This window comes from Rhipicephalus sanguineus, chromosome 11, assembly GCF_013339695.2.
Source record: "Rhipicephalus sanguineus isolate Rsan-2018 chromosome 11, BIME_Rsan_1.4, whole genome shotgun sequence".
NCBI lineage: Eukaryota > Metazoa > Arthropoda > Arachnida > Ixodida > Ixodidae > Rhipicephalus > Rhipicephalus sanguineus.
This window is the reverse complement of record NC_051186.1, coordinates 60,168,862-60,185,685: the sequence shown is the minus strand read 5'-3', so window position 1 is coordinate 60,185,685 and position 16,824 is coordinate 60,168,862. Positions and strand designations below refer to the sequence as shown.

At 44.5% G+C, this 16,824-nt stretch overlaps 1 protein-coding gene across 2 annotated transcripts in view; it reads right to left on the bottom strand.

Moving 5' to 3' along the window:
* LOC119374544 (uncharacterized) overlaps window positions 1-16,824 on the bottom strand; it is a 122,866-nt gene that overhangs the window by 95,964 nt on the left and 10,078 nt on the right. The window contains exons 4-8 of one of the 2 annotated variants that reach the window (XM_037644689.2): window positions 14,475-14,741; window positions 12,376-12,492; window positions 9,487-9,718; window positions 7,602-7,753; window positions 6,363-6,619 (exon numbers count right to left, since the gene is read on the bottom strand). In XM_037644689.2, coding sequence (XP_037500617.1) covers window positions 6,522-6,619; window positions 7,602-7,753; window positions 9,487-9,718; window positions 12,376-12,492; window positions 14,475-14,741 — 866 coding nt within the window. In that variant the 3' untranslated portion in view covers window positions 6,363-6,521. Of the gene's footprint in view, window positions 1-6,362; window positions 6,620-7,601; window positions 7,754-9,486; window positions 9,719-12,375; window positions 12,493-14,474; window positions 14,742-16,824 lie in introns of those variants that run through there. The other variant, XM_049411030.1, reaches the window with a different exon arrangement.

Sequence of the window (16,824 nt, the reverse complement as noted above, 5' to 3'; positions counted from 1 at the left end):
AGCCCACTGATAGTGAATAAGACTCTGGCACGCTGAAGTACCTCACAGATGTGCGTACCACTAACGCCAAATGGCGTATATAAATAGCTCGCCGTTAGTATACTGCAGGATGTATGCGTTGTGGCCGAGTGGTTAAACGTGTCGTGAAGGGGCAGCGAGTGGTAGCCGGTTCGAATCCCCGGTATCCCGCTTCAGAAAAATTTTCTTCTGAACTATTTTTCTTTGTGGGTTATATATACGGCACGGTGGTGCCGACGGCGACGGCAAAAACCCCATGAGAGTGTCCATATAACTGTTATCGCCATAGAAGTTTATTGCAATTTTCCGCCATGCTTAGGCAGCCCCCTCACGATATCGCGATGGCAAAACTCTCGTTGACGAATTTATCCGCTTAGAGCTGCCGACACGCGTAGGAGACTTGGCGTGCAGCTAGACCTTCTGAGTTTCCAGTAAGTGCTACCTCAACGAGTCTAGCTACTTTTTTTCCTAGCTTTCGTTAGTGGTCACATAATGTATTTGCTATGCGCTCCGGTGTGTGCTGAAAATCTTGGTAAGTTCTGCAATTATCGGACATCGCTGTGACACGAAAGGTACGGAATCCTTTCAATACAATTCAGTTCTGCGGCATCACGCATGGTGGCGAATGTCTTACGGGAACAAAAAAAAAACTGAAATCGACCCTTACGTATCACAAAAGTACCAAGAAATTGTCATTGATTCCCCAGAACATGAAGTTTCCGAGTTCACCAGAAGCTCGTTCCGAACCAGGACGAATTTCTGGCCAACAATTTTTTTTATATGCGAAGCAGCTTATGAACGAGGCCTGTCCCCCCGGAGTGACCAGTGCCCCGCGTGCCACTAGATGTATGGAAGAAAGAAGAGAACGAAGTGCTGGCACGAGAGGAGAGCTCGCGCATGGTGTGCAGAAAGGAATGTTTGCCTGAGAAAACGGTGCCACTAGATATATGGAAGAAACAAGAGAACGAAGTTTTTGCACGAGCGGAGAGCTCGCGCATGGTGGGTAGAGAGGAATGTTTGCCTGACATATGGACGTGCGATAGAGCGCTCGCTCCACTGCGGCGAGTGCTCTAGTATAAATCATGCAAAGTACCCACTACGTCATAAATCATGCGAGGTACTCACTTCGCCATAAATCGTCGTCATTTATGCAAGGTACCCACTACGCCATATATCATGCAAGGTACCCACTGCGCCATAAATAATCGTCATTCATGCTAGGTACCCACTACGCCATAAATCATGCAAGGTACCCTTAGATGCGAAGCAGCTTATGAACAAGGCCTGTCTCCCCGGCGTCGCGTCGACGTAGCCAGTGCCCCAGCCGATCCGAAGCGGCGGGCTCGCGAAGAAGAAGCGAAACGGGCGCGTTGACATCGCGTTCACCTTTGCAGCAAGAGCCATTAACTTTATACTTTACGGACCACAACGTTCCCCTGAGCTTAAAGTCATATATGACGAGTAACAACATCAGGGGAACCTCGAATAGAAGGACCATGAACAGTGATGAAAATAAAACATTTACAGAAATCTAAGTCGACTCATGACTGCTTCGCATACTACTCAGGGTTCCCTTTACAGGGAGATGGCGGGATTTTTTTAAGGAATGATTGTTACATAGATTCATTTCCAAGTGTGCGTGCCCCCTTTAAAGTCAAAGTAACGTTCCTAAGGTCCACATGTAGATTCATTGTCCATTGCATTTAGTTTCAAGAATTCCCCGAACTTTGATGCCGCGCTGCAAGGCATATCATGTAGTCATAACATAATAATTCATGCACGTGGCTTCCGCACTCTTGCTTTCAGTTCTAAAGGCAACAATTGTCGTCTTTCAGTGCCAGAATTTATACCGCGAACGAGTAACAGTGGGCTATTTTTAAATGCGCAGTATTTCTTAGCGAATTCAAGGCACTTCAAGCGTTTCTATCTACGTATCTGCTTACAATACTGGCTAATCTGTAGGTTTCACAGGCTGGGTACGAAGAATATTAGTTTTCCTACTTGAATCAGCAAAACCGAGTGTAGTAACGTTGTTTTCAATGTGCCCTATTGAGCAGTTGTGTAAGGGAACTTGATTTGTCCTCTTGTTGCTACTTTTCTTACAGAGCTGCTTGCCCGAAAGTTATTCACTAATCGTCACAACAATTGCTACTCCACGATAAGAAATAACTTCATGTATGTGGAGCTGATTCTTTCATTTTTCTCTTCCAGCTATAGGACATGAAGCAAAGCCATTGTGTAGCTTACCACCGGAACATGGCCAATGCACAGCGTATTTGCCTAGATGGTACTACGACATCCTAACGGACACATGCAAAGTATTCGTGTACGGTGGCCGCGGAGGCAATGAGAACAGGTTGATGAGCTGCTTTGATTGCATGTACTGATGCAGTAGTGAGCGAAACAACTTACTTTCTGAAGGCTCTGCGTCTTTTCTGCACTCTGCACTCTCACACAAAAGTAATGGTCATCCGTCTTAACGCGCGCCTTTCCCAGCTTTAACGCCGTACGCCCTATATCGCGACGTCAGGAATGACACGAACGCGTTAAGCGTGCACAATGCATACGAGAAAGTAGCCAAGGTAGTTTTTCAAGAAAGTAACCGCAGGCGAGCCAGGTTACGATTGCGGTTGCGCGGCAGAAAGATGCTCCAAAAGGTACAACTCTTCTTAAAGTGTATGTTTCAACACATATCACCACACGTTGCTGATCTCGACCACTACATCAACATCAACATGAGCCCCTCCGTGGAGTTGGCGGCGAGTTGGCGTTGGGGTCGTATTCGCAATCACGGTGAGCAGTATGAGGGTATTGGTGATATCGTTGATGTCGTTGGTGCCAGCGTTTGTTTCCGGAAGCGCCACATTTGTCTTGCAAAATAAATTACCGATCTGTTGCTGAAAGATTAATTTAAAAAATGTTATATGTGTCAGCGCATATGGGCGAGAGAGAGAGAGAGTTTACTTGCAGAAGGGCAGAAAGATCGGCCTGAGCGATAGTATGCTCTGGCCTGCTACTCTACGCTAGAGAAGGGTTACGAGGAAGAAAAAAAAAACTTGAAGGACGCTTGAGCCTCGCCTTCAAGAGTAGATCGCGATAGCGTAATCGCGCCGCGGGCGCATCGCCTTCTGCATTGCTAGCCTGGCTTCGGTTCTCGGTGCATGCCTCAAACGTGCCGTAAGGAAACGAACGTCGCTGCGCGTAACATTGGTACTTTCAAACTATCCTAGAATGCCTACCGCAGGTAGTGTTGCAAAGTGCCCACTAGGCCATAATTCTTCCTTTTGCGAATCAGAGAAGGGCCCACTACGCGTCCGTAAGGCAACACGCGGACCTACGCAGCTGCTCATTTTGTTGATGCTTTTACTGATCATTATGAATAAATATGTCTGAGTAGCACTGATAATTGGGTGAGTTGGTACGGATGCATAGATTTAGAACGGCGCAACAAGGCAGACGAAAAGACGGCGCTTGTGTTCGTGTGATCATTCGTCTTTTCGTCTGCCGTGTTGTGCCGTTCTAAATCCATAAATATGTCTGAGCGCTTTGTAATGGGTGGGCCTTTAAAACACCCACTCGCTTTGCAATTAAGATAGTTTGACGCCTGGCGCGATTCCATGCTTCTTCCACGCGTAATATTACATGTCATGTAGTGGGAGCTACGCGGGGAGGGGGGTGAGGGAGGGAGGATGACAAGGAGGCAAGAAGCAACGTCCGCTTGTCAGCGCTCGTCACGATCTTGAGCACTTTCTTCTTTTTCTTTTGAACGCGCGGCTACTTTCAGTGTGATCGCGAGCACGAGCACGTAGCGTCATCCTGCGGCAGCCGCGGTAACTATGCAAATCACGATGCTAAATCAGCCAATGGCCGTGGGCGTTTGGCTTATGACGTGGTAATTTGGGTTTATGGCATCGTTTTGTCGATAGGAGAGGGAGCGATTTCTAGCTGAATTTGAGAATCCATTGTAAATTCTAGGCCGCGTGCAGCGCCATAATGTTTGGTTCACATGTTCTCAGGAGCCTCGACTGCCGATCGGCCGCGTTTTCTGACCTTGCTCAAAAAGTGTTACAAGGCCATTTTAAATGGTTATTGCCTATTTGAAGTGAAAATGTCTTATAAATTGCCATTAATACCTTATTTGCTTGCTCTGACACTTTATTTGCTTCCTTTACGGGACAAGTGGAGCTGCACAGTTCCAGGTGTTGTACATAGGTGGCGCCAAAGCCAGACGCTGCATTTCGTTACAAGTTCCGAGAATCCCCTATGATGTAAAACGCATTTTTGCGGCAAACGGATGCATGGCGCGCTGCATAATGTCCTCACGAACGTTTTCAATTCATATGGTGCCATTAAATGAATAATTTTAGGTTTTGTGCGATACTGTTAAAGGGGCCATGACACCCAATTTTTCATCACAATCTATGTTATGTGGATCAATCCTTGCACGTTCACAAAGAAGTTGGCGAAATTTTCGCGCATTTGGTCGAGTACTTAATTTATAATTGAATATTTTTATAAACACGCAAGCGACCTGAGAGTTCGGCAACACCGGTGCACTCTCGAGCCGTGACGTAACAAGCAGCTTGCTGCGCTAGCGTTTGTATGCCGGCGAACGATATTGTTCCGTGGTCAGCCGCGCGTGCAATCGAGCTATTTCAGGTTTCTTCCGCTTGGCACTGTAGCTGAACGATTTGCAGCGGCTGAAGCTTTGGTAGAGGGCGACAGTCCCGCTCCATACAGCGTATGACGTCACACACGTCATAGCAAAATGGCGGTTGCAGGCGGTGGGCGGGGATTATAGGCCGCGACTTCTAGGACTTATCTTACACTGCAATATTCTTTTACAGTCTATTTTTTTTTTTTATACGTAGAGGTAAAATTAACCCTTTACTTCTATTTTTCGCTGAAAAACGCTAATTTTTGGGCGACCGTGTCGTGGCCCCTTTAAGCAATTGTCATATTATTTTGAACAAAAGAAGTGATTTCGACTTTCTTGGGTCATCGACCAATTGTAGGCGATTGGTCAAGAAGTTCCAAAATACCTTGTTTATTCTCAATATTTCGTCGCAGTTCCGTGAAAAACACAGTATCTATAAAAAAACGAGCTTATATCTGAAATGAAACAAAAATGAGATTAGCATAACATATCTAAAAGAATCTACATGAGTGGGGCAGGCTGCGGGCATCACCATTGCACGATTACCACAAGTAAAGTTTAACAACACATCCTCCTCCCATTTCTTTCTTTTTTTTCAGCAATGGATAATCCACTACACATTTGTAGACCGCTGCAGAAGGAATTCGAAAGGAACTATTCCACAAAGTACTGGGAATCAAAGCCGAAAGCTGAATAAGTGGGCCGACGTTGGTGCTTTTTAGTTAAAATATATTACGCACAGTTTTTTCACCACCTCGCTGGATTTCGACTACTAAAGTTCGAATTGGGGGAAATGTTTTAATGGCGCCAACCGTGACATGTAAATACGAATGCACGTTGTGTAATAATGTATCTGAACCGAAATGAAAAACGCTATACTGCGTGCGCACATCATACCCATGTGAGAAAATAAAATACGTAAAACTACTTACGGATCCCTTCATTAACATCAATGCAAGAATATGGTCACATGGTTGCGATTTTGGACTAATGCGTTTGAAGCGAGATCTTCCGACAGCTTCCCACGGCGGGAGGCAGGAGGGGAGATTACACTATACGATACACTACTGTATGGATACTGGGGGCTCAATGAAAATCCACGAATTAAAGAGGCATCAAAGGAACGTCGATAAGTAGCAGATAGAATTAAAAAACCAAGTTTCACTTTTTTTGCCAATACTTGTTGTCTTTTTCAAAAACTCATAAATACAAAATGAAGGTTCATATTTGTCGCCGAAGTTATCCGTCTTATTCTGCTCATTATTGACGTTATTCTTTGAGTTTGCGGTGCGGGCGAGATATCAATCACGATTAAAGAAGGTAAAGTATGAAATCACGGAAACAAAAGGAGAAAACAAGAAAACAAAAACACCAATTCCTCTCCTCTTGTGTCCGCGTTCGCATTCGTTACCTTCCTTTATGATGAATACTTACTAACTAGTTAAACTTACTGTCGTTCTGAGATCTCAGTCATAGTTTGGTGTCAAAATGTTAGAACATTTTCTTTTGTTTACACAAACTCTAAGTTCAACGACAACACTTGCATGTTAACTTAATTCCTTAGACATACAAAAATGCGCAGCCAGTTCAGAAAAAGGTTGTTACAGTGATAGTGTATGGGGTTTCATCTTGCGGCAAGCGTGTGAAAAAAAACAAAGGCGGCAATTAACACGAACCATATGTTTTATTCGATTAATAACACATTCACATATAATAGATACAAGCTACAAAATGGGGCACAAATGAACGAACACTGACGACGCAACAAGAATCGTGGTATAGGAGTATCAGACGCTACGAGATGGCCGAAGATACAGGAGACCGCTCAAGAGCCAGAGAGCTGGTTTCACTTGCAGGGGTTCTGGCGGTAGTGCAGCTTGAATCCGCGGGCGTTGTTCACGTGGTTAGAGACGAAGCGCATCAGGAATGGACCGGGTGTGCCATCTACGAATACGGACCAGTAAGAGATACAGTGAGTGACATTATGTCAAAGGGCTTGGGCTTTGGTGATACCATCATCATTGTAAGTAAATTTTATGTCCCCTGTGGGACGAAGACATCTCCTAATGATCTCTACCTTGCCGCATCGCGTGCGGGCTGACTCCACTTTATTCCTGCAAACTTCTTGAGTCTATCACCCCGCCTGACTCTCTGTCGTCCTCGGCTGCATTTTCCATCCCTTGGTATTTATTCTATGGCTCTCACCGGCCATCGTTTATCTATCCTGCATATTATGATTTTTGATGTCCGCACTAGTTTCCCAGGTGAGAGATGAGAAATCTTTGTGCGGGAGGTGTTGCTGGAGCCAACGTTTTGACATGTGGTCTTCTCTTCTTCGAAGAAGCAACTGTATTGAGTTGTTGCTTTGGAGTTGCTGCTTTGGGTTGCTGCCTTGAAAATGACAAGACCACTTTGCCGAAACGTTGGCTCTAGCGATAACGCCTGTTCACGGATTTTTCATCTTTTCAAGCCCTCATCTTCTCATGAACTTCTCTGCCTTGTTTGGTTTACCAGGTAAGGTGTTGCACTGTACTAAGCTCGAGGGCGCGGGTTCGATTCCCGCCCATGGTGGCCACATTTCAATGGGTGTGGAATGCAAGAACACACCTGCACTTAGGTTTCACTTCACCTTAAGACACCCGAGCTAGCGAAAGTTACATGGAGCCCTCCACTACTGTGTGCCTTATATCGTGGTTCTTGAAGGTAAAATTAAGGAAATTGTTACTATTTAGCCTCCATCTTCTTGAAACTCTCCCTTTTATGCGTCTCGGGTGTTTCATTATTGCGATCGAAGACTAAGACAGCGCCTTGTCTCTAAAAAGTAGAGAAGGCGTTGGCTAAGAGTTATTAGAAGATTATGCGCAGGCGACTTGTCAGACAAATCAGTGTTGCATTTACATGGGGGTTGAGGAGTATTATGCTTTACCTGTAATAAGTGTGAGGCCCGTCGCGTTTAGGTCCCGCGTATGACGCTGTTCGACCTCGGTCTCGTGGCCCGTGGAGCACATGCGCACGCCTCCGATGATGATGTAGTCATCCGGGCACTCCGCCATGATGGGTGAGGAAGTCAACTGCACGCTGTCAGGGAGGGAAAAAAAGTAGAAAGAAGGAAGAAATAAATTTAAAGAGACACTCAAGTGACAGGCAGACAGACAATGAACTTTATTTGATCCTGAGGAGTTTTCGCGGGATATCCTATCGGGGACCCGCGGAAACCGCTGGCCACGTCCAAGTCGGGACTGGGACACCGTGATGTTCCGCCCTTTCTTGGGCCCTAAGGATTGCCTGAATTTGCGTCTGAAGAGCAAAACAATTTTTCTCGTAATAGTGAATTCCCCTTTCAGGATACCAAGAGCACAAGCCTTGCTGCGAGAAGACACTTGGTAAGCGAGAAAACGCGAAGAAAGTAAATACGAATGGCCACACCACCTCGAAATTCCCGCGCCAACTCTCTGTGAAGTCACATATTTTTACTGTGTCTACTAGGCACTTCATACTTCTCATTCGGTAAAGATAAAGTGAATTTCCCTTAAAGAGTCCATAGACTTAACATACCAAGTTTCAGGAAACTTCGTTTGGCCAATATGTAGGCCTACTGAATTCAAGGAAACACATTGAAGTCCGTGACGTCACGCTGACATTCATTGTGGAATGTACGGAGGTTTCGGTACGGAATTTAAAAGTGAACCTTCATTATCTCTTCTATTTACAAACCCATGATGATGAAACTGACGACAGTAGAGGTTTTAAATAATAATTTATCGGTCTAAATTGATTTATTCTTTACGTTGGCGTCCCTGTAAAAAAACCAGAGGGAACAGAATAGACAAATGAGAGGGCTGTAGCTCCCTGATTCATGTATCTTAAATATTTTTACGGCCTCTGTTTGTTACCATGCGAGTGTCGATTGCAATTTAGAATAGCCGCGTGGTACATCATGGGAATAGCATGTATAAGCATGTTGTCCCGTTTCAGACACATACTACAAAAGCGACTTATGTAGAGTACGTTGCCAGTTGGCTATCGCACAAAGTTTCTACCTCGGTCACCTTTTAGGTTGACGCTCCCAAGTACATTTTAGCACACCGTCTTTACCGGTGCACGTGCAAAGTAGATGGAATGCCCACTCGGGAGTTGTTAACTTCGGACACTGGTTATTTCGGTCAGCTGTAGGTCAATGCCCCTTGTGTTTTGTTGGCGTAAACATGAGAGGAAAGGTGATTTCAGAGAAGCTAACTGTGTGACCTCTGATTTTAATCAATTCATCAATCAATCATTCAATCAATCACTCAATTAATTCATTATTTTATTAATATAGACAGAATGAAATTGCGAAGTAAATATAATGGAGGAGCTCCCAAAGTTAAAACTGTCAGGAGGACCTCCTGGCAGCGCATGTATTAAAAAAGAGCAAATGATTAACAACTAAAGATAAAAACAGTGAGAGGATGCAAATCAACATAACAAATTAAGAAGAAATAAGACATATATCACCCAAGGCTAAAGATTACGGAGAAGTACAAAGCAACATATTAGAAGTAGTTGATCAAACATCAGGGAATTTAAGATTACGCGTGTAAGTACGAACATAAGATTAATACAATATGAATACCATCTCGTAAGGTAAAGACATTGTTAAGCTCTTCACCGTCATTCTACCATAAACAATGGATTCGTACGGATCTCGAAACGTCATTTTGTTTTATTTTCACACTGTACAGAGACCTACTTCTTACCAAATAATAGTAATATACTGATATAACGTATTATGCGTAACCTCATAACACCTATAAATTTTAAGGAAGCTGCACCTTTCTCTTTGCGACGGAATGGCGCCCACTCCGAACGGTGAAGCGCCGAGCTCTTCGTCTGGGGCTACCTCGTAGGTGACGGAGCAGAATCCGGGCTCCTTGCGCAGGCACACAACGTAGTCCAAGTCGTTGGGGTAGCCCTGGTGGTGGAGGCTACCACCGGCCTCGTCGTAGTTGAAGCTCTTCACCGTGCCGTGGGTGCCCCAGAAGTACTGTAGGCAGTGAGAGGGCGCTGCGAGTGGGACGACGTAGTCATAGTTAGTCTATTGGCATCTACTCTGTTCTCTTCTGTTCTGACTTGCTGTGGAGAGGTTGACGTTCATATAACAAAGGCTACTGCATTTCCATAAGTTCTCCAACGCAAAAAAATAATAAAAAAGAAAAATGCTCACCCAAACCATAACTAGCAAGGAACACATACAGCCAAGTGGGACAAATAAAGAAAGTAACATGGCAAAGGACAGTTCGTTTGCAGGAGTTCACTTTGCAGTCGAAAGTTCACACGCACACATTTCTGTCCAAGTTCTGCCCACAGTATACGGACTGACACATCACTTCGGATATAGGTGCACATAGCTGCTGATCACAACCGTCTATCTAGTCCAGTGTCCACTAAGAAGAGTGTTAAGATGTTCACCTGTTGCTGAAGATACTTTTCAATAGGCGTCGCTTTTGACAGTGTGATAGGTGATACGAACTGGTTTCTGAACAGTTCCTATCACATCTGTTTTTTGGCGGAATGAACATATTTTACGTCAAAGCATAAACGACGAATTCTAAACGATGTCGTGGCGAAGCTTACAAAGATGATTGTAAAGGAAACCATCAGACTGATCTCGGTGTACGTAAAATGTTAAAGTATTACTTTGTTGCATAGCTCAAACGAACCTGTCGAACCACATTTTAACACTTTTATTTTCGTACATTCAATATGATCAGCGCTGACGTAACTAGGCGTTGAAAGCATTCTCGCACGTGTTAATGACCACCGGGCTTAGAGAGAACCTTTCATTCCCTCTGTACTCGTTCTCCTTTCCAACTTTCCTTCCTCCTCACTCTCACTTCTTTCCTCCTCGCCCTCATTCTCATTTTAATTTACAGGGCTATGCTATGCTTTGCTAGCGTGCCTGGATAGCCGAGTAGTTACGACGCTCCCCTTCGGATAGTGAGGACGCGATTGAGAGCGTGCCGGTTTATGATGATAATAATTTTCTATGTAAGACACACGGCAAACCTCGACCATAAAAGCTCTGCTGTAAAACTCTATACAGACGTTTATAAACTATAACCTAACGTACCGTACGTAACATCACCTTATCCTGACTTGTGAATGGCGGACGGCTAGCGAAGTTGTCCTGCTCTGCCATATTTTCTCGCATACTACCAGCATCAGCTAGCACTGGCTAAGGTTGCCTAGTGATTTCTAAGTTATGGCCAATGTTGACCAAATGACGCACGTCATTGGCTGGCTATTGTACACTGAAGTAGGCTGAATAATTGCTAACGTTGACTTGTGCCCCCTAATCATGGGTAATGTTGGAAAGTAGAGAATAAGGTATGGTACTTGAATGGCTAGCGGTCATACTTACTGTTGTAACATCAATATTGTCTTCATTCAATACGAACGCGTATATATGGATGTCAATTTTAGGGGATCAGCACATCGAATGAGAAGAAAAAGAAGATGGCTTTTGCCTTCGAGTCGTCTTGGGCAAATTCATAAGGGACCCTGTGAGTATTTTTTTCTGCCTCACGTTATCTTTCATTGAAGCCCTTTAATATGCTCGGGGCTTAGTTCCCTTTTCTCGATTGAGAAGAAAAAAATCACAGCATATCCACGGAGTGAATGATGATGAGTGGGCGAAGCTGCGGAGGTTCATCGGTAAACCGTGAATCTTCCGTGAATTCTGCCCAGTACATCATCACCGACGTCAGATCGGGCGCGTTTATACTAAAGGTGCGATGAGAGTTATGACGACTTGCAGCTCACTTTAATTTTACATGTACGCTGTGAATTTTCATTGTTTAGAAAACCATTGCTTTAGAAAACATCTGGCGTCTTCCGTTGGTTTATTTCATCAATCAACGGCGTTTTGAACAAATTTTTTATTGTTTAAGCACGCACAGGAGAAATCTCACCAGGCACTACCTTGGAGGTAAACAATGGCTGCTAATGGGAATGAGAGACAGAAGAAGTCGGCTTTTAGCTAACACTTACACTTCTACTTCTACTAACGCTTCCTACTGGAACATGCCAATGGCTGCTAATGGGGAATGAGAGACAGAAGAGTTCGGCTTTTAGTTAACGCGCACGCTGCGAATTTTTTATTGTTCAACAACGCACAGGAGAAATCTCCCACCGGCACCACCTTGGAGGTCAAGATCTGGTACTAGCGTTACGACTGGTTACGAACTACGAGGGACGAACGGGTGCCGCTTTAAGGAGCTTCGCCCCTAAAAGGATGGATTTCTCCTGGGAGACTGCGCTGACCAGCTTAGATCCGCAGGAGCAGCGTCGGCTGATCCAGGGGGCACGTGGAGTGGCCCAAGCCAATGTGGCCCTGAACTAAGAGCTCCAGACTACAAGGAAGTGCTCTTAACATTGTACAAATAAAAATTTATATCTCTCTTTCTCTCGCGTTCGAGTTGTCTTAAGACGAGTGCATGAGAAACCATGTTACTTTTCCTTAAGCATGTATTCAATACTGAAACGGCCTGCTCTCGTTTCGTACGACGTTTCTACTTATCTTTTCTCCCGTTGTGCGTGTATGGCGTCACATCAAGACGCACAGGCACATAATTACATGAATCTTACGTCTATGAAATCTACAAATTCAAAAAGAAAAAAATTCGGCAACGTAGAAAACACTGTAGTCTTCCCGGACTCACCTGACTGTGGGCCTTCGCATTCCAGTTGGGTGACCTTGATGTCGAATTTTCTCGAGTAGCTTCCGACCATCATGAGGTTCAAGCTGATACCTCCAGACTCTTCAACGTCGACGTAGGCTGGAAAGAATAACATGGTTTATCCCTCCGTCATAGGAATCGGTATAATACGAAAGTAAGCCTGCCATCACAGAAGTAGTTTATTGGTTATTGTACATTGGATATATGAGAGCTTCACAATGTCTATTGGTGTTTGGCAGCTGTATCACCGTTTGACGCGGACGCACCCACGTTGACGCCTAGTAGCACATCTCCATCACGACGACTAATGCCAAAGATCATGACTTGTGATAGCTGAAGTAGTTAACATACACCTCCACACAGCGTATGCTGAATTCCGCGCAAGCATTGCGTCATCTAACACCTAATAAACACTGGAACGCGATATACACTCATTCAAGGCGTAGCTATTTGAGGAGAGAAACGCCAAGATGTACGCTCCCCAGTAATAGGTTAACCTGCGCCTGTGCTCATGCGTACACCGCACAGCGCTTCAGGAACGCGAGAGGCCGAATTCGTAGCTTGAGCCGTGAACGTGGGAAGGCGTCCAACACGTGTGTCTCGCTCCACCGAAAGTTGAAATTACCGAAGTGCTCCCTCTCAGCGCTCGTTAGTGTCTTGATGCAGTAATTCACTTCACTGATCCCAAACGGCCACACCGCCCCCCGCCAACCAAGGTCACTGTGAAACGGAGAAGGCGTCAGTGATATAAGGCGTGTTTGTGTACCCTCACGCATGAGCGTCGGTAGCGCATTATGCAGAGCGCCCGTCGCCTTTCGTCGACGACCGAGATGTCGTGGGCTCGACTCCCAGGTCCCCTAAATCAGCGTAACTTTTTAAGAGCGGAGCTCTTTAATCTTTTCGTTGCGCCGGGTATTGCGAACAGAAACTATCATCATCATGAATCTGCTCGCGCTCTCTTCGACCTCCTCTTCATCTTTTGCTTCGCTCTCAAAACACGTCCTCCAATTCCTCCGGTGCGGGACGGAATAACTCTGATGGGAGAGAGAATGAGGACAGAGAGAGAAAAAGAAAGAAAAAGAAGCAGAGAGAGAGAGAGAAAGAAAGACGAATAGTAAAGCATAGAAATAAAATAGAAATAGTATAGAAATAACAGAGACAAAAAATCCACAGAAAAAACAAAGAGATGAGAGAAGAAGAAGGAAACAGAGGAAGAAAGAAACAGAAACATAAACAGAAACAAAGAAGGCCGCCCAGCTCCGCAGTTCCTTCAGGCTTGGCAACCTTAGCGCGAAGCTGCCTTAATTTTTTTCTTATGGTTTTTTTTTCTTTGTCATTTGTTCTCATACACTTCACCTAGGTCACATCCTTGACGGAAATGATGTCAGAAAAGTCTTCGTGGAATACAGCATGAAACATTTTTGTGTTAAAAAAATCATGTAAAATTACCAGAAATAGTATATGCAACTACACCAAACATTTAAGCGCGCCGAACGCTTGACGCGCCCTCTTTGAAAGCTTGTACCGTCATGTTTGGTCTTTTGTTTTAGGACGCATTGTAGAAATGTGTGCGATGTGCGTGCGATATGCGTTATACAAAGGTGCGAGAATTGTCCCTGCATATATCCCTCACTAACCATCTATGTGTATGCCGCTGCCTACTTTTAAGTCCAGCACCTGTGTCCCTTAGTGATTGTGCTTAGATTGCTGAACCACCAGAGCAGCAAGAAAGGAGCGCCCACTTATATAAAACAATTTAAAAAGAATTCACAAAAGGAGTAAAACCTGGCTTCATTTGGAATGCAGGAGCAGTTCTTATTGGTAAGAAATCTAAACAAAGGGATTTCCTTAATCAAGAAGTTTACATTGCTCATGCATGCTTCAACAAGGCCACTGGCATCTCTTTTTAAGGCAGTATTATCTTTCTCAGCCAGCTTTTAATGAATTCCTTTTCGGTTCCGAAACTACAAATTACGAAAAGTTCTCTGAAGTAAACCAATACTGGTACCCTCTTTGTAACAAAATATTCGCGATGCCTCGTTATAACGAAGTGTCTCCGAAAGTCCATGGCAGCTACGTACAGTGTTGCCCGGTGTTGAGGCCGCATATGCGCGGCACCTGGTTGTTCTCGTTCTGCCCTGAGACGACGAGCATGTCCTGCGAGCAGTTTCCGTCCACGGGCCTCGCCAGGTCCAGCGTGAGGAAGTCCAGCCGGAACTGGCACACGTCGGCGTCCCGCTTCGAGACTCGAACCTTGCACATGGCCTCGCGGTTGTGCGTACCAGGGTAGCCCGGGTTGCGAACGTATGCCGTGCGCTCCGAGCTCGCCTCGCCGCACGACACCTCGACTACAAAGTGTAAGAGATACATGCTGAACAAACAATAAACAAGGACTTGAGAAAGAAAGAGTCGGAAGCAAAAGATTGAGCGCAGAATATTGACCCCTGACCTTCTGCATCCTACTCCTCCTTTCTCGTGTCTTCATTTCTTGCTTGCGCAAATGTGCATACCTTAGATGTTAAGAAACTCGTCCAGCAACAAGCGCTGCATGCCCTGCTGCAGGGAGTAACATCTGGCTGGCTAGGTGTCGGAGTTGACAGCCATCAACGCAGCTCACCGATGTACCTGTCCGTCTAAATTCTACTACCTCCCTCTTGCGCTGTCTGTTCCTACTACCGACTGTACTGACGATCTGCACGGCTACAAAACTATCTGCACGGCTAGGTGTTACCAGCATTAAAGCTCGTTACAGTTGATTGAAGAAACCGTTGCCCTATCTACCCATTCATTAATCATTCCGTCGACCATACATTCACATCTATCTATCTATCTATCTATCTATCTATCTATCTATCTATCTATCTATCTATCTATCTATCTATCTATCTATCTATCTATCTATCTATCTATCTATCTATCTATCTATCTATCTATCTATCTATCTATCTATCTACGACTGCATGGCTTTTAACTTACAATGCATACGTGACAAATATTGTCGCCTTACGCTCACTCCTCTCGAAGGAAATTCAAGACGCGCAAGTCCCAGTGAAGAAAGAAGGGTTTAAATATGTTGCACTGTTTCTTGCATAGAGCACGGACAAACATCTTGTTTGCGTAGCCGAACTGTCGCTGTTAGCATCAGCGTCCATAAGGGCGTAGCCTATGAGAAAAGCGCTGTCCTGGAAGTAAAAAAAAAAACATTTTGTATCCTTACCGCAACTGGAAAAATGTTATTCTACTTCTACCCTTTCTTTTTGCCTAGCAGTATACGCAGGACGTCCTGGCTAACTTAGACAAAGATTTTGATCAAAAATAAAGACACCTAGAACAATCGTAGAAACTGAAAATTAGCCAAAGTGGCGTGTACTTACATAGAGTATTTTTTTACTCACTCAGTATTAATTCAATAATTGCTTAAGTGTGTTTAGACAGACGTGGTCGACGATTTAGAGTACTATGTGCTCCAACGTGGGAGAGTGGTAAGCTCTCCCTGACATATAGAGCTACGGCTCACTGATGTGGTGAAGTTAGTGAACGCTTTAATTTTTCCTCAAACACTAACATGTAAATTATAAAGTTGTCTGACATAACCTCAGTATGAAACACGCATGTAGTGCTGACATTTGACTGGTTATGTTTTTCTCAGAAAAAACAAGTGAGAAGTTCTCGAAGTTCGGGAAATACGATATTGACGCACGCTCCACGCATCAATATCGAGCTAATTCCTAGCAAATTGTCCGACGAAGCTTTTGATGGATCTACGGCTGCATTCCTTTATATGTGTACCCTCTACAGCTATCTTCCGTAAAAGATATTAGGCAACCTTAATGTTTCATTTAAGTGTGTTTAATGGCGCTCGCCTAAACCACTTGGTCATATTTAGATTCACTTTGGTAGACCTTACGTTAACTTTTGTCCGTCGACTTCCAGAGCTTCAGAGTCCACCCGATTCTTAATTGGGTCTTTACTACAGCTGTGCGAATAGCAAAATTTTGGGTGCGAAGCGAATTTGAATATTGAAGTGTGAGTGCGAATCGAATCGAATATTTTTCGAATATTTCTCGAATATTTCTAGAATGTTTCTCGAATACTTCGAAGCAAAATTGCAGAAAAAAATGGTTGGAAAGGATTCCTAAGCATATTCTTATGAGATAGCAACATGAAAGTGTTTCTTTTCTCTAGGTTGATGAAACACTGGCGGGGTGATGTTCCATAGTTGTCTTATCAAGAATGGGGCAATGTAGAGGCCGAATTCTATTTTTGCACATGATTTGGTGCAACCAAAGTGTTGCCGACAACACTTTACACGTGATAGGCAAAGATGCCATTTCCTCAGTCTCTCCTCCTCTTTCAACTTCTGTGGAAACCCAACTGATGTGGCGGACAAGGGTGTGCTCCCTTCAAGTTCGGAGTTCCAAATCTGCCTTG